Below are 14,077 nucleotides of genomic sequence, written 5' to 3'. Positions count from 1 at the left end.
AAACCCACTCGTGCTTTCTTATTTAAATAGATGCAGAGTTTTAAGGAATCCCAAGCAGCATTTTGTGGGCTCTCCTTTAAGTCAGAGACCTAAGGACGGAATGCAACATCCCAACCATGTTTACTCTGTTCAAGATAGTCAACCATCTAGCACAAGCTTGTTGCAAAACGAATGAGTCGTAATGAAAATAAAGAGAGCAAAGAAATATGATGCAAGGTTTTATGAGATGCGTCGCTTTTAAAATTTCCCCCTGGAAAGTGGTTCGGGGGAGAGGGAAGCACTTTTTCTTCCTTTCCGTTTCGTGCTTCTAGTTTCTGTAAGGAAACAAAGGGGCACGTACCCCTCCAACGCTGTTTTCTCTGCCGCTCATGCTCTGCAAGACAGCTTTATCTAAGCCGAGCTTTAGGCTTGCTCTGTCAAACATCTCTCTCTCGTAGGAGTTTCTTGTGATCAGCCTGTAGACTTTCACCGCCTTGTTTTGGCCAATCCTATGACAACGAGCTTGAGCCTAAGGAGACAGGACATCAAAACCCATCAAAAAGATATCCTGTCGCAATCAATTCATTCAGTTTCCTATAGCATGATTAAAACTGGCGGGTTGACAGGTTGTACCTGCAAATCGTTCTGAGGGTTCCAGTCTGAATCGAAAATGATACAAGTATCAGCTGCTGTTAAATTGATGCCTAATCCGCCAGCTCTGGTACAGAGAAGGAAAACAAACCGGTCAGAATCCGGCTTGCTAAATCGATCAATGGCAGCCTGACGTAAGTTTCCTCTCACTCTCCCATCGATTCGCTCATAGAGGTACCTTTGAAGTGTAAAACAAAAGGAAGCAATTCAAAGAAAGCTCTGTTGGTATTAGAGTTAAGACTTCAGAGGATCAAATATCTAAGACTTGATATATAAGAATCAGTTGGCTTGTCAACTCAAGCTACGGGTGTTCGAATCCACACACCTTGAAGCTGTTAAGGTTGAGAAACACTAGCATTGAGGGCAAATCCACAGCTGAATATTCGTGCACAGCTCAGCACGTTAACCAAGCGCATGGAAAAGCACTTAGGGTGAGAGCTACATAGGGTGCTTGCAATATGGAAAGCTCACCTTTTATGTATTAGGTAATCTTCCAGGATATCAAGACAACGGACCATCTGAGAGAAGATAAGCACCTTGTGGCCTCCCGCTTTCATTTTTGGAAGAAGTTTATCAATGAGGACTAGCTTCCCAGCAGATTGGATCATTGCTTGCAGGTGAAAATCAGGAGCACTCTGACTATACGTTTCCCTAAATTCTCCTAAGATTTTTTCCTCAGCTCCTGTGTTCAGGAAAAGCAGAAAAAACTAATTTGCGTTCTTCTTCTGTTTCCAAGCACAGAAATATTATACAATTTTGGTCTGGAAGCACATATCAGAAACAGAGCAATAAATCCTCCACAATTTGCATAAGGAAATATTTACCGCTGTTCATCATCCTCTGTCACTTTTATGAATGCTTCTCATGGAAACTGTCAGGTAAATCACTGTTGTTATGTTCTCCACAGAGAAACATAATAATGTTATACAAAGAAACATTTGTTAAGTGGGTTATAAAAAAATGGATTCTCAAGGAGTCTTTCTTTAAGGAATTGATCCTAATTCTAAAGTCAGCGGTGACGACCTCACTATGAACAAGGCCTCAAGTAAATAAAAAAGGGTTGTTGTTTTTTTAAAAAAACATACCTACCTTTGATAAGATATGGGTGATTGCAGCATTTCCTGAGTTCCATCATGGTATTAACTAAGTTGGGCACGTTAGCTTGCCCTGCCCCTTTGGACAAAAATGCAAAGTTTTTCTCCAAAATAGCTCGATAATATTTCTTTTGGATATTTGTTAACTCCACTTCAATAATGGTTTCTTCCTTGGGAGCCAATTTCTTCTCTACATCTTCTTTCAGTCTTCTTAGCATCATCGGTTTCAGAATAGCCTGCAGCTTTTGCACCTACGAAGAACATAAATAACCAACTAAAAACCAAACAATTAGAATTTACAAACCGTTCGGTCACTACGCAAGGCTGCTTCAGGGTTCAAAGCTAAAAAGGCTGCTTGATGCCAAGTTTTGGTAAGAGTCACAGACTCCCCTTTTAATATTTTTTCTGCACGTATAAAAACTTTTCTACCTGTGATTTTTTTTTTCTGCCAAATTCTCTGTATATTTATACAAGAACCACAAGAAATTAAAAATAGCAACATTCCTGAATAACTGTGACATTCTATAAAGTGTGCTGGGGAGACCATGAAATGAATTAATTTACTGGCCTGTATTGAAATGGGTAACTGATCATATTCCAGTTTCTGAATGGGTATGAATGTGAATCTTAACAGCATAACACAAAAGATTCATACCTGTTCTTCTGTTTTAAGGTCTCCAAATTCTTGCATGAATGTAGATTCAGCTGGGAATCGTAGAGGTTCAAGGAAGTGAAGAAGGCTGAATAATTCTTCTACAGTGTTTTGCAGTGGTGTGCCGGTCAATAGCACCTTATGCTCCTAAAGATGTATGCAAAATATATTTGACAAGAAGTTATAAACCATCTTTTGATCTAACTGTAATGACAAGAAAAATACAGAGTAACAAGAGTTGGAAGGACCCTTGGAGGTCTTTAAGTCCAAGCCCTTGTTTAAGCAGGAGATTCTATACCATTTCAAACAAATGGCAGTCCAGTCTCCTCTTAAAAATCTCCAGTTATGGAGCACCCACAACTTCTGAAGGAAAGCTGTTCTACTGATTAGTTGTTCTAACTATCAGGAAATTTCTCCTTAGTTCCTAATCGCCTTGATTAGTTTCCATCCATTGCTTCTTTTTCTTCTGCCTTCGGGTGCTTTGGAGAATAGCTTGCCCCCCTCTTCTTTGGGGCAACCCCTCAAATATTGGAATGCTGCTATCATGTCACCCCTAATTCTTCTTTTCACTAGACCAGACATACCGAATTCCTGAAATTGTCCTTCGTATGTTTTAGCCCCATATGTCAATTTATAAATGTACACATATGCCACTTTATAAATAGTTACTTTAGTAACCTTGTTTTGCTTTTAAGTAATGTCATTTTATGCTAATGATTGCAAAATACATTTTGAGCAACAAAACGGCATGTAATAGAAAAAAAGCTGGCTTAATGAGTTTAAAGGTCAAGAGAATCTCAGTTATATTGCAAACGTAGAGATTCATGCAAGACATAGTTAAAGTTACATAGAGGCAAAGTTATAAAATAAAGTTAAGCAGGTAGAAACACACATCCCTTCCTGATTTGTAAGCTGCAAAATAACAATAAATCTTTTGAGGGTGTGTAAATTCAACTCATGAGCATTCCAGCTTCCAAAGGACATTACGGTTATGGAAAGCAGAAGTGAGCAACAATAAAACAACCAACTCAAGCTAAGAATCCAATGTATTCCTTGATTTGGAGTTTAGCATTCTACCTTCTGTGTGTATTCATCTCTTTTGATATGAGTCATATCTCATTACAAGATGAATACTCACCAGATTCATGAGTTTGAGTCCCTCCAGAAGTTTGCAGTTTCTGTTCTTCAATCGGTGTGCTTCATCAATGATAACACAACGCCATTCAATTGCATTGAGTTCGGGACAGCCCCCAAGAATCATTTCAAAAGTGGTGATAATGGCCTGGAACTTGTAGCTCTCCCTAATGATGCGGCCCTGGGAGAATATAAATGAAAGCAAAACACAGTTTGCAACCTTATTGCAAACTTCCCATTTTTCATTGCATCTGCTAGTGAAGTGAATGGCTGGGATGAGAAAGGAAGCTTTTTAAATTAGGTTGTCCTCTGATGAAGAACTGTACCAAAATGTACATGCCAAAACCACTCTCTTTTGCAGCACATATATGGGTAATAACCTGATCTACAAGAGAAAGAAACCAAAGATTCAAAAGGAAGTTGGTATAAATAATTATCAGGAGTCAGGACTTGGCAGCACAAGGAAAGAACAGCCAGTGTTTTAACAGGCGGCCATCAACACACCAATCAACAAACAAAAAGCCATCAACAACCAGGCACTACATAAATATTAGGCACAGACTAGCCCAAAGCACACATTCTGGTAGATCCCCGAGGAAGGGCTCTAGCATGAGTCTAAAAGCTGGGAAGACTAAACCTCTAGACCTGGAGACCAAACCAGATTAGATCATATAAATTATCTCTATTTAAGTGTATCTAAATTCTCAAGATGTCAAATATCTAGGCAAAGTATTTGGGAAGCATAATCTGACACCTCTAAATACAATTCTACAGGTTTTCATTACATTCATATATTTCTTCAGGGCATAAAAATCATCTATTTCAAATACACTATACCGGGGGCTGGGGGGGGGGTGTCTCCAAATTTGGCAGCTGTAAGTCTTGTGGGCTTCAACTCCCAGAATTCCTCAGCCAGCCATGTTGGGAGTTGAAGTGCACCAGCCTTAAACGTTGCCAGGTTCGGAGACCGTCGGCATTACGCAAGACATATTATACATCCGCTCGCCATGTTTATTACTGTGTAGAATCAAGTGCAGAAAATTACCTGTGAATCCCTGAAATACATCTCATAGCGCTGTATCATTTGCCTGCTAATCATGCTTCCGTGATAGACCACAACATTCAGGTCGGCCCAGGTGCGGAATTCTCTCTCCCAGTTGGTGATGGTTGAAAGCGGAGCAATGATCAAGAAGGGTCCTCTTATCCCGTTCAGAAGGATTTCATAGAGGAATGTTATTGATTGGATGGTTTTGCCAAGGCCCATTTCGTCTGCTAAAATGCAGTTTTGTCTGAAAACACAAGTACACTTGTTGGGTACACAAGTACATCAGGAGGAATATATACAGAATAACAGAGTTGAATGGAAGCCTGGAGGTCTGCTAGTCTAACTCCCTGCTCAAGCGGGAAACTATACCAGTGATAGCAAACATTTTCAGCACCGAGTGCCCAAACTGGAACACCAGAGTGCCAAAAACTCAAAGGCCAGCTGGCTGGTGCGCGCATGCCTGTTTTTGAGCTGTTTTTAGGCTGTCCTTTGGGCCATTTTAGGCTGTTTTTCAGGCTGTTTTCAGGCCATTTTTTATTTTTCCACCAGAGGGCCAAATGCAGCCTAAGAATGGCCTGCAAAATGGCCCAAAATGGCCTGGAAAACAGCTAAAAGCAGCCTGTTTTGGGGGTGTTTTTGGCTGTTTTCATGCCGTTTTTCCGGCCTTCAGCAGCTAGTGACGGCACGTGTGCCCACAGAGAGGGCTCTGCATGCCACCTCCGACACCCGTGCCATAGGCTTGCCATCACGGCTCTATACAATTCCAGATAAATGGTTGTCCAATCTCTTCTTAAAAACCTCCAGCGATAAAGCAACCATAAGTTCTTGAGCCAAGTATTCCAATGGTTAATTGTTCTCATTGTTAGTTCTAGGTTGGATCTCTCTTTAAGTGGTGCAGTGGTTAAAGTGCAGTACTGCAGGCTACTTCTGCTGCCTGCCGGCTCCGTGCAATTTGGCAATTCGAATCTCACCAGGCTCAAGATTGACTCAGCCTTCCATCCTTCCAAGATCAGTAAAATGAGGACCCAGATGGTTGAGGGAAATAGGCTGACTCTGTAAACCACTTAGAGAGACTGTAAAGCAGTATGTAAGTCTAAATTGCTATTGCTAAGTGCTATTTTTCACCCGTTATTTCTTGCCCTTACCCTCTGCTGCTTTGGAGAATAGGTTGACCCCTCTTCTCTATGACAGCCCTTCAAATATTGGAAGACTGCTGTCATGTTCACCCTTAATCCAGTCTTCATAAGACTGGACTAGAGTAGATTTGTTGGAATGAAATATCTATGCTAGATTTGGAAGCGTAGTTATTAACTGTAATTAAAAAGCAGGGATGAATTTGTGCTGCAAAAATGGCTGGAAAGACTCCAGAGATAGTAAGATCGGACTAAAGAACATTTCACATGGGTCCCTTGATTGCCTCCTATGCCTCACAATAAGATTCCACTCAATCATATCCTGTGTGTACTAATTTTAATCATATCCCATTTTATTACTTTTGGTGCATCCGACAGTTATTTCAAACCAGGAATACTTCAACTTACTTTAGAAACAGCTATATAAGATCAACATTACTTTACTTGGTTTAGAGAACATACCTATTATACCAATTGAAAAGAAGCCAGTTGAGACCTTCTAATTGGTATTCCCTGAGTTGGTTGCCGTTTTTATATTCCCTGGACTGTTCTATTTTCTTCCATGAATTAGGAGGAGGGCGATCCTTGGAAATAAAACACAAAATGAAACTTCTTTGAAATTATCCACTTGAAGAAAAAAAACAAAGAATGTAGGGGGAGGGGGGGGAAAGAAGGACTATGAAGAATATATCCCTGTAAATCTGGGACCCTTCTGAAATACAGTTGCTGAAATATGCATATTTATACGAATAACGTAAGAAATTAGCCTGCGTTTTTGTTTTTTTCATCAGGGAGAGAGGGAGACCCATCCTATCAAGCTTCAGGGTCTAACAATCCAATCTAATCCAATCCAACCCATTCCTTGTTTTATCCTCGATGTCAAAGACCAGAAAAGAGATTTCTATATTTTACTTATCTGAAGGAGCTGAGATGGACCTCATGATACAATTTCTAGTAATATTTCTCAGTAAAATGGTTAGTTATCTTACCAATCGTCTTGAATCAAGCCGTAAAGCTTGCAGCTGTTCAAATTCTTCTATTTTTCCTTGGTCTACATCTTCTTTCAATTCCCAAGTGCTGTCTTCATATGGCAAGGAACACCACTTTACTAAATAGTAAGTAACATGCTGCAGTGGGGGGGAAATTACTTAGGTTATCCACTCAACCATCAGGGCTCTCATGTATAATTACTGAGTATAAATCTTCATTAGATTGAGCTTCCTTTCCCCATCATTTTTTCTTTTTTTTCTTTCCTACCACCCAGTTCTTGGATGTTCTGAATATTAAATTTGTTATTTACCTATTTATTCTGCCCTACAATTTATTTCTATAACTCATGTATGGGTCAAATACATATCAGTATATACAGTATATGCATTAGTTTCCCAGCCATTGATTTATATATGAGTGTTGTTTTTTAAAAAATAATGTTAAAATATTTAAATATTTAATTTTTTTTTTAAAAAAAAATATACCTCTCCAGTGTCTTTATCTTCACAAAAGGAGACTTCTAAAACCCGGTCTACTTCAATATAATCAGGATTAAAAGGTTCTTCCTCCATCTAAAAATTAAAAGAGGGTTATAAATATGTGTATTCTATTTACCTGAACAAGATAACTCAGCTTGAAATACAGACTGCTATGAACTGTGATGGATTCATATTACTGGCTGCACCCTAATTATTAATAGCATGCTTTGAAAAAATTGTTCTCTTCCCTTTAAAAAAAAAGAAAAATCCATTTATAACATTCAACTACTAAAAATGAACAGCGCAAACATGTTCTTTGCTATAACAACACCCAAACTATAACACAGGGGTTCCTAAGCCCCTGTTCGTGGAAGCCGGGACATGCCAGAAATCGATCCACATAAACAAGCAAAGCACCATCCCTGGGATGCAGGCAGCATGCAAAACCACGCCCCCTCCGGTCCACGGAAAACCCTCTTTCCACGGAACCCGGTCCCCGGTGCCCAAAAAGTTGAGTGGGGAGGGAGCTGCTATAACATGACAAAAGAGCAAATTGTATAAAGCCCTAACAATCAATACATTAATTGGTTTAGCAAGATTTCAGGGTGGGATTTTATACTCACATCTGCAAAAAAATGGGCTCTCTGTGCTTGCCTCAGCTTGAAACGTTTGATTTTCTGCTGGATTCTTTTGTCCTTTAAAAGCTGCTGCTCTGTAGCCCATTCACAGTGGAGGTAGGAGCTAGGATTACGAAAGGGCGTGGAACCGTATTATTGCAAGCAGGGGTTTTATGCAAGCTTTTACAACATTAAGACAACTTGTGCAACAACAAAAAATGAAGTTCGGGGGGGGGTGCTAGAATTTTTTGCTGGAGATTTAATTTAGAGCATTTATTTCCTTGTTGTTGAACTCTGGAGTGAGGTCAAAGGGCATACATAAAATAGTGCACCCTTATTTTAGAATTAGACACTTTACCACAACATGCACCGGATAGGAAATTCCAAACTATGGATTTGACTCATAAGCAGGAATAAAATGTTCTCCTTCCATTTGCTAACTGCTAGTGTGATATTGAGACAGTTCTACATGGTCAAAGGAATTTAAGAACCAAGGACAATTCTGTTCTATGGTTGCCTGACTTTAAAAAATGTTTTTTTACAAACTCAAGTATAAAGGCATGCTATTAATTTGGATAAACACTCCAAAATGTAGAAGTTATGATTTTAATTAGATGTGATGAAGTAGTCAACCAAAACAGCAATTTAACTACAATACTTACTAGTTTTTGTATTTAACAAAAAATTCTTCTGCTTCTACTGACACAGTACCAGGAATCTGAAAATGTACATCATATATCCCGTTTAATATACATTTACACATTTTATTTTAATTCTGAATTTAAAAACTCATGAATACCTCCATAATTTTACTCACTTCTTTTTTTCTAATTCTGGAAGATAAAATTTTATCTACAATTGCTGCATCTTCTTCACTTGGATTCTCCTGTTTAGATGAAAATATGAACAACACTTTAATCATACAAGAATTATCCCCATCAGGGATGCCGGAGGAGAAGGAATTACTTAGCAACTAAAGCATGGTGAGTGTGTATTGTGACTCAAGAGTTTCCACCTGGTTATTCAATGTGTGGCAAACAAAATCCTTGACACGAAGTTCTGTTTGTACTCTTCCTTTCAGTGAACAAATACTCATATATTTTGTTTTGACAATACAAGGATATTCTGACAACAGTGAACTCCGACAGCAGTGGAATAGCTAAGTGTATGCATTGTGTATCCAGCCCACAAAAGGCCCTTTGAATAAAAGGATTTAGAGAGCACCCAGAACACAATGCACCATGTATTGTTCTCACACACCTAGTGTTCACCTAGGCTGCTTCTCAGGGTTGTTCCTGAAATCATACTGGGGCTCCCTAGTGCAACACAAGAGATGTTGAGTACAGTATCACACTACAAAGCATTTTTGACAAACTGTATCTGTAGTTATTGTTGCCTAGGTAGAGAATCCCCCCAATCTGTCCCTCAAACTTATATATAAGGAGAACTGCAAGACCTAAACTGCCCAGTTAAGATTTTACTTACGACAAATAATTGCAAAGGCTGCTCAGCAGGCAAAGGAGCAGAATTTTTTTTTATTTTTACAGAAACTCTGGTTTCTTCTTCCGATTGCTTTCCTTCACCTTCTTCGGCATATTTCTTCCTTTTAACTTGGCGATTCGATCTTCTTTTCTACAATAGATAGAAGGACATTACCTTAACCCAACATTTACAATTATTTTCTTTCTGGGTTCTTTTTAAAGGATTGGGAGTAAGATAGGCTGACCTTAAGTTAATACCTATTTTTAAAAAAAGACTGCTTTTTAAAAAAAAATATACCTGTGAACTTTCGTTTTTGAAGGGTGGCTGAGTTGTCTGTTTAGCATCTGACATTTCATCTGAGGAATCAATTTTTCTCTTCTGTTTTTTACCCAGTGTAATAATAAGTTTGCTGTTTTGAGACAAAAGACATGGTTACCAGTGCACAAAACTCAAGCCAGGATGGGAATATGAAACATCAAGTCACATTACAAAGTTTTCTTACTATTATTAAAAATGTTTTTCTGACTATTATTAAAATTAAGAGTGCTTGGTGAGTTTAATCCCTGAAAGTAGGATATTATTTTGTAGAGAACAAATTGAAGGAGGAAATCATTGTCTGCTCCTTGAAGCACTAAATATTTTACATATAAAAGCCACTTAAATGAAAATAAATGTAATGGATGTACATTGTATATGATGATGATTATTATTTACTCACAATCTAGAGTAAGCAGAACATAACATTACAGGTTGACAGTTTGGGTTTAACCAAGTAACATAGAAATGATTTCGTTACTAACATCCAATGACTTCATAAATGTAGGGGAAAATTATATTCTAACGCAACAGCATTAATTATATTTCTGCGTTTATACTCAAAAGGTTACAGAAAAGAGAGCAATATTAATCTCATCCTGTCTCGCTTTTAATCAGAGGGCTGCAGAGACATATAATTTTCCATATTTAAAATCTGACAAGTGCTGCTTTTCATTGCGTTTTTAAAATATTCACAATGTGATTACAATCCAAACCCAATTTAGATAAAGAGATGTCCTTAGATGCATACTTTACGTATTGTAGATTGGATAATTGCACACCATGTAGAACTGAAAACTGGTTTAGAAGAGACCTTTCTGTCGATCCAAAGCCCTGCTGCCCGCATAATTTGGCCTGATTTTATATACTGTAAATGAATATACGCTATTCATTCGTTGCAACTAATGCTGTAGTTGTAGCAAATGAATATCATACATAATGTATTTTTACATTATGTCTATCTATCTATCCATCCATCCATCCATCCATCTCATATAAACATGACTAGCCACTGGAAGATAATTAAAAAAAAACAACATGATATGTAAATGGCTCAATTTCAGCTGCATTACATTAAAAGAAAGAAATGCTGTTTTAAATTATAACCTTATATGCCTGAATTAATGAAGTGCCAGGTAATATTAGAATATTCATCAAGCTTACAAATTTTGCCATTTTTAACATCCAATTATTTCTAGACACAGAGTACCTAAAACCAACCAAATAAGCAAGCAAAGAAACAAACAAATGACACAACCCAATTCAATTTTCTAACTTTACAAGCATGAAAGATTTAAGGACAGAATCTTATAGAAAAGATATCAAACCTAAGCTGCACTTTTGAGTTCCTTAAAAAGAATCTCAAATGTACATCTCCTGGGAGAGGAAGCATCCAAATAGTCATCAAACCATATGGCCCAAGAATCATGTATCTCTCCAACTTTTCATTTGCGATACTGAATACCATAATTGGATGTGGAATCAAATAACATGCACGTGACATATTTGTCAAGTTATAAGGTTACATACTGCTAATTGAAAATATACAAATAATTAGCATTCATAACTTCAGAAATCAAGGTGATGTTTTTAACACAAGTGAGACCCGTAAAGATATTGAATGCCGTAGTGTCAAAGAACAAAACACTAAATAGAATTTAAACAGATTGCACAAATAATTTTCTGTTTTCCTGGGGGGGGAAACACTACTTCCATTATTGCAAGGGACGGGAAACTATGGCCCTTTTATGATCTGTGAACTTCAGCTTCCTGAGTGTACTGGCTGAGGAATTCTGGGAGTTGAAGTTCACAGATCGTAAAAGGGCCATAGTTCCCTCCCCCCCCCCCTCCTCGCATTAGAGAATCAACTTCAGCAGTGGGCATGAGATGGAGGCAACTAGGAACTGGGTTTCGTGCTACTTGTAAGCAGGCTACGTGGACCTGCCCTTCGAGTAGTTCACGAAATCCATTTACAGACAAAGTAAACAATCGGCCGACAAATCCATACCTGAAAGCATGCTTTAAGCCACATCCTTTATCCTGCCCTTCCATTTTTTAATAAAACAAGCGCCCCTTAATCACCAAACTACAGCTGCCGCAGTCAGACCATGCTGGCAAGCTTCCACATCGCACATGATTCATCCTGCCAACTTCATGACTCATAATTCTGAAATCCACCTAGATCAAATCCATGTCTGTGGGCCTCGAGCAATCATGGACGTGCTTATCCAAAACATAATTGCTTGGGTTACCTTGCAAAAATGGACTAAGGTTAGTGCAAGCCCACTTTTTAGCCATGGAGCTCCCTGGGTGATTTTGTATCCATCATTCTTTCTCAGCTCAATTTGCCTCTATAACCTGATTGTTTTTGGATAAAATTGATGGGGTTTTTTTTGGGGGGGAGGGCATGTGGGTGTAACATATACTATGTTATACGTAGTATAGTATATGTAAAATAATATGCAATATAAACCCATAAAAATATTAAAAAATCACAAGCCTTTTTAAAAAGTTTAATAATTAATAACTAATTGACAAAATCTCCCTCTCTTATTAGATAGAGGGATGTACCGAACTAAATTTGAGTGTCAAATATATCAATTATATTAGTAGGTCCAACCCATTCTGTGGTGATTTATTTGACCTTGGGGGATATCTATCTATCTATCTATCTATCTATCTATCTATCTATCTATCTATCTATCTATCTATCTATCTATCTATCTATTATCTATCTATCTATCTATCTATCTATCTATCTATCTATCTATCTATCATCTATTTATCTATCTATCATATGTATCTATCTATCAACACACACAGAGAGATATATGCATTGCATACAGCACCATACCATGTTTTCCCCAAAATAAGACAGGATCTTATTTTCTTTTGACCCCCCCCAAATAAGTGCTTGGTTTTATTTTCGGGGAACTCTTATTATTTTTGAGGTGCAGGAGGTGGCGAGTGTGGTCACCTCCTGGCTGCTGCTGTGTTGCCATATTTTTGGGGAGGGCTTATTTTAACACATGTGCTCAAAAGCCCGATTGGGCTTATTATCCGGGGAGGTCTTATTTTCGGGGAAACGGGGTAGAATATATATTGCATACACCACCATAGAAAACATTTATTTATTACTAGATTTATATCGTCCTCCAATTACCAGACGCTGAATAGTTCAAAACTGGGCTACAGGCTTAGTCAACATAACATTTGTAGAATGGGTTTACTTTTTAAACCGCTGATCTAATTTGTCATCACTATTTCAAATCTTGAACATTGTCTTGATTGTATCGACCAGATCATCATCATCATCATCACTACCACCACCACCACCACCTGAATTAAAGTTCTACTGAAAACAAAAATACACCGATAGGGCATTGAGCCAACTTACCCAATTTTTGCCCTCTCTTTAGTTTTGGAAGAGCCAGTTTTGGGCTTCCGGCTTTCTTTGTCCTTTGGTTTGGATTTAGCTTTTCGCCCCTTTTTGTCTTCCCTCCCCTCTGCCGAAACACTTGGGAAATTTTCTGGACTCATGACTCTCGGGATGTTTCTCTCCCCTCTCTCTTTCGCTTTGGCTATCGCCTCGGATATGATGCGATTGGCTTTCTCCTGCTTGCTTTCGGATTCCACTTTTTTCTTCTGTTTCTTCTCCAGCATTGATTTCACCTGGGTATTCTGCAGCTTAACGTATACCCCGGGACCATCTGCTTTCTTGGCAGAGGGTGGCTGCAAGGCAAAAAATAAATTAAATAAATAGGTTACTCATCTTAGATAAAAGCTATGCGGATGGAATCAAAATCTCAGGTCAAGCTATATACGTGGACCTCGAAGTGATGGTCAGCAGGAATTGCTCCCAAATACAGGTAGACCACAATTGAGCCTAACGTTTCTGTTAAAGAGAGTTTTGCCCCGTTTTGTGACCTTTCTTGCCACAGTTTTTAAATGAATCACTGCAGATGTTAAGTTAGTAACCCGGTTGTTAAGTGAATCTGGCACCCCCCCCCATGGACTCTGCCTGTCAAAAGGTTGCAAAAGGGGATCGCGTGACCTTGGGACACAGCAACAGTTGCGAGTACGAGTCAGTTGCTAAGCGTCTGGATTTTGATCCCAGGAGCACGGGGCTGCTACCAAGGTCGTAAGTGTGAAAAACGGTCGTGAGTCGCTTTTATTTTCAGTGGCACTGTAACTCTGAACGGTCACTAAATGAACTGCTGTAAGCCGAGGACTACCTGCACGTGATCCCAAGCCCTGAATTAAAAATACTAGGAAGGTTTACGCAGAATAAACGTGTTCTAAAGGACTTGCTTGCTTCCAAGTTTACAAGCGCAGTTCAAGAAAGCCGTTCGCAGTGGATGGAGGAGAGGAAAAGCAGGGATTGTTTGACGCCTCCAAAGCTTTCCATACCTGAATCAGCCAAGAAGGGAAGGGGGGTTAGGAATATCTCCACTCTTTTCTGGCGGTTCTTTTTAAAACTTCCTCCCTCATTCACTGCATTAAGGG

The 14,077-nt window shown here is 38.7% G+C and overlaps 1 protein-coding gene across 8 annotated transcripts in view; it reads right to left on the bottom strand.

Moving 5' to 3' along the window:
• Nucleotides 1–14,077, bottom strand: part of CHD9 (chromodomain helicase DNA binding protein 9) — a 48,274-nt gene that overhangs the window by 21,871 nt on the left and 12,326 nt on the right. For all 8 annotated transcript variants that reach the window (XM_087728823.1, XM_087728824.1, XM_087728825.1 and 5 more), the window contains 16 exons: nt 12,969–13,303; nt 9,554–9,665; nt 9,260–9,406; nt 8,592–8,660; nt 8,437–8,492; nt 7,781–7,898; nt 7,164–7,250; nt 6,678–6,815; nt 6,151–6,272; nt 4,556–4,799; nt 3,515–3,691; nt 2,380–2,523; nt 1,720–1,975; nt 1,102–1,312; nt 613–808; nt 341–508 (listed from right to left, as the gene is read on the bottom strand). In XM_087728823.1, coding sequence (XP_087584949.1) covers nt 341–508; nt 613–808; nt 1,102–1,312; nt 1,720–1,975; nt 2,380–2,523; nt 3,515–3,691; nt 4,556–4,799; nt 6,151–6,272; nt 6,678–6,815; nt 7,164–7,250; nt 7,781–7,898; nt 8,437–8,492; nt 8,592–8,660; nt 9,260–9,406; nt 9,554–9,665; nt 12,969–13,303 — 2,580 coding nt within the window. The remainder of the gene's footprint in view (nt 1–340; nt 509–612; nt 809–1,101; nt 1,313–1,719; nt 1,976–2,379; nt 2,524–3,514; nt 3,692–4,555; nt 4,800–6,150; nt 6,273–6,677; nt 6,816–7,163; nt 7,251–7,780; nt 7,899–8,436; nt 8,493–8,591; nt 8,661–9,259; nt 9,407–9,553; nt 9,666–12,968; nt 13,304–14,077) is intronic.

Source organism: Thamnophis sirtalis, unplaced genomic scaffold (assembly GCF_051295495.1).
Source record: "Thamnophis sirtalis isolate CommonGarterSnake01/CBP01778 unplaced genomic scaffold, rThaSir2_p1.2 scaffold_14, whole genome shotgun sequence".
NCBI lineage: Eukaryota > Metazoa > Chordata > Lepidosauria > Squamata > Natricidae > Thamnophis > Thamnophis sirtalis.
Note: the sequence above shows the minus strand (reverse complement) of the source record. Positions and strands in the feature narration are given on the sequence as shown.